Source organism: Gracilinanus agilis, chromosome X (assembly GCF_016433145.1).
Source record: "Gracilinanus agilis isolate LMUSP501 chromosome X, AgileGrace, whole genome shotgun sequence".
Lineage (NCBI taxonomy): Eukaryota > Metazoa > Chordata > Mammalia > Didelphimorphia > Didelphidae > Gracilinanus > Gracilinanus agilis.
In genome coordinates this window covers 14,862,574-14,865,865 of record NC_058136.1, presented here as the reverse complement: position 1 = coordinate 14,865,865, position 3,292 = coordinate 14,862,574, and the positions used below count along the sequence as shown (strand labels likewise).

At 42.1% G+C, this 3,292-nt stretch overlaps 1 protein-coding gene across 1 annotated transcript; it reads left to right on the top strand.

Moving 5' to 3' along the window:
* Positions 1-384: 384 nt before the first annotated feature.
* LOC123253502 (olfactory receptor 1019-like) lies at positions 385-1,326 on the top strand. The gene has a single exon (XM_044682685.1). The coding sequence runs from the start codon at positions 385-387 to the stop codon at positions 1,324-1,326; it is 942 nt and encodes a 313-aa protein (XP_044538620.1).
* The last annotated feature ends 1,966 nt before the right edge of the window (positions 1,327-3,292 follow it).

Genomic DNA, 3,292 nt, shown 5'->3' with positions numbered 1-3,292 from the left:
AGACCTCAGAGGCCATCTAGTCCAACCCTATCCTTTTACAGATGAAGAAACTGAGGTCCAGGAAGGGGAGATATCTTGCCCCATGTCACATGTCGAATCCTAGATCTATGGCTAGAAGGGACTCCAGAGTCTAATCCAACTTCCTCATTTTATAGAGGAGGAAACTGAGGACAAAAGAGATTAACTGACTTGCCCAAGATCACACAGTAGTACCTAGGTCTTTTGCCTGTAGAATCGGTGCTCTTTGTTCTTTTCTGTACTGTCTCTCTTGGATGGTGGTTAGAGCCATGTGGTTGGGGCGGAGCACTGTCAGAGGTTAGGTAGGAAAGAATACTGCTGATGATCTCTTGGACTCTCCTCACTTAGATAATGCAATCCAGCCACATGGAGGATGACAATGTGACCACAGTGAGAGACTTTGTACTCTGGGGGATTTCTGAAGACCCCGAGCAGCAGAAACTCCTGTTTAGTCTCTTCTCACTCATGTACACCATAACCTTGGTCGGCAACCTGGGCCTCATCTTTCTCATCAGGATCTCCCCCAAGCTCCACACCCCCATGTATTTCTTTCTTAGCAACCTCTCCTTCCTTGATTCTTGCTACTCTTCAGTCACAGCTCCCAGAATGCTGGCAGATTTGCTCTCCAAGGACAAAGTAATTTCTTTTTCTGGGTGTATGACGCAGCTTGGCTTGTTCATTGTCTTTGCCACTGCAGAACTTTACCTCTTGGCCTCCATGGCTTATGATCGCTACGTTGCCATCTGTAACCCACTGCTCTACTCTGTACTCATGTCCTCCTGGGCCTGCACTTCCCTTGTGGTCGCTTGCTATATTGCTGGGATCATCAATTCCCTGACAGTAACGAGTTCTATATCCAGGCTCTCCTTCTGCAGGGCCAGCATGGTCAAGAGCTTCTTCTGTGACATTCGGCCACTGCTGGCTCTATCTTGCTCTGACACGGAGGTCTGCAATATTCTGGTCTTTGCCTTTGGGGCCTTTATCCAGATGAGCTCCCTACTTGTGATCGTGGTCTCTTATACATTCATCATCACTGCCATTATGAGAATCCGTCTTGCTGAAGGCAAACGCAAGGCTTTTTCCACCTGTGCCTCCCATTTGACTGCCGTCAGCCTGTTCTATGGGACACTTATATTCATGTATTTACGGCCTGCTTCCAACTCTGCCTCAAATCAGGACCAAGTGGTCTCTATCTTTTATACGATGGTCATACCCATGTTGAACCCTATTATCTACAGTCTGAGGAACCAGGAAGTGAAACAGGCCCTGAAGAAGATCCTATATAAGGACTCTCCTATCCAGGCATAATCACTGATTTATCTAAACAAGACCACGATTATAGCTTCGCTCAGTTGTAACTTCTTGTTTAATTCATGGCAATAATAAAAACAAAATAATTTGCATGGGGGTGACTGCAGTTGAAAAAAATCAACTTTACAAATCTAAAGTGGGAGAGATACGCTCAGAGAGCAGTTTATCTGGATCTAGGGGGTCCAAGTAGATCAGAACCTTAGTGTAATGTAATATGATATGAAAGATTAAAATAAGAAATGATGTGATCTTGGGCTCCATTAAGAGACATATGATATCCAGGATTATCTTGCAGTTCTCTGTCCTGTTTACATCACATTCTAGTGCCATGTTCAGTTCTGAATACCATAGTTTAGGCAAGACATTTATAATCTGTAAAATATGTGGCAAATGCAAGGAGAGGGGACAAACAAGACGGCAAAGGGATTCAAGTTCATACTATATGAAAATTGGCTTAAGGAAGTAGAGATATTCAACATAGAGAAGGGAAGACTTGCTGAGGGCATAGGGAGCATGCTAGCCATCTTAAATATATGAATATCTGATTTGTGAAAGGGAGATTTTTCTGTTATAATAATAGAATTCAAAAATCCGTATTAATTTTATTGTTATTCTCTCATATTTAATAAAGAATCCCCTTGGTAATTTAATTGGTGTGGCATAAAATCTGTAGACTAACTTGAGCTGTATAAACATTTTTTTCCTATTAGCACAGTCTTGTCGTGAACACTAAACATGCTTCTACTCAGAGATCTCCCTTAATTTCTGTGGAAACCGTTTTGTAGTTGTATAAGTTCTCTGTGTGTCTAGGTAGTTGTCTCCCAGATATTTAATGCAGTTCATTGTTATTTTAAGTGGAATTTCTCTTTCTAGTGTTCCCTCTTGATTTCTTAATAATATACAGAAACGCTAATGATTTTGTGGATTGGTTTTGTGTCTCCTAGTTTGCTGAAAAACTATGGTCTTGATTGCTTTGAGTAAGGGGCAGGGCATGATTTCCTAGGAGTTTCTAAGTAGACTGTCAAATCATTTCTCTTGGTATGTTCTGTACCAGACTTTCCAAGTATCTAGGTTCACAACCTAGGACCCATCCTTATATCTTTACTCTTTTATGCCCTATACCAGTGGTGGGCAAACCATTCCCCACAGGGCCAGATCCAGGCCATAGTTTGCCCATCACTGGCTTAAGCAATTCCCTAATCACTACGCCCCCACATCCAGATCCAAACTACGGTCTGGATCTGGCCCCGCAGGGAATGGTTTGCCCATCACTACCAATCATCAGATCATAGATCTAAAGGTCATTTAGTCCAGTACTTTTCACTTTAAAGATGAGGGATGATTGGTGTTATGTTGGGCAATGTCACACAGGTAGAATGTGATAAAGGTGGGATTTGAATTCATGTCCTCTGATTCCAAAGCCTTTCTGCTGACCAATGCAGCTTCCTGATTATTTGCGAAGTTTTTTTTCTTTGATCTCCTCAACACTGTTTTCAGCGTTTCCCCCTCTCTACTCATATAACCACCATTCCAGTTTAGCCCCTTAGCTTCTCTCACCTGTACAATAGCCTCCTAATTGGACTCCTTACTACAAACCCTGCTCTCTCCAGTCCATACTGCTGCCAACATGATATTCCTAAAACACAGTTTGGATTACATCATTCTGTTTCTCCGAAGTTCCAGGGACTCCCTATTGCCATTAGGATCAAATATAAACTCTTCCATTTGGAATTTAAAGCCATTCATTCATAGTACGGTTCCAGTTTACATTCACAGAGGTACTAGACCTTACTTCATGTACACTTTAATCAGATTGGACCATGAGCTTTTCTTCTAATACAATATCCCATCTCCCATCTCTGGACCTTTCCTTTCCTTTCCTTTCCTTTCCTTTCCTTTCCTTTCCTTTCCTTTCCTTTCCTTTCCTTTCCTTTCCTTTCCTTTCCTTTCCTTTCCTTTCCTT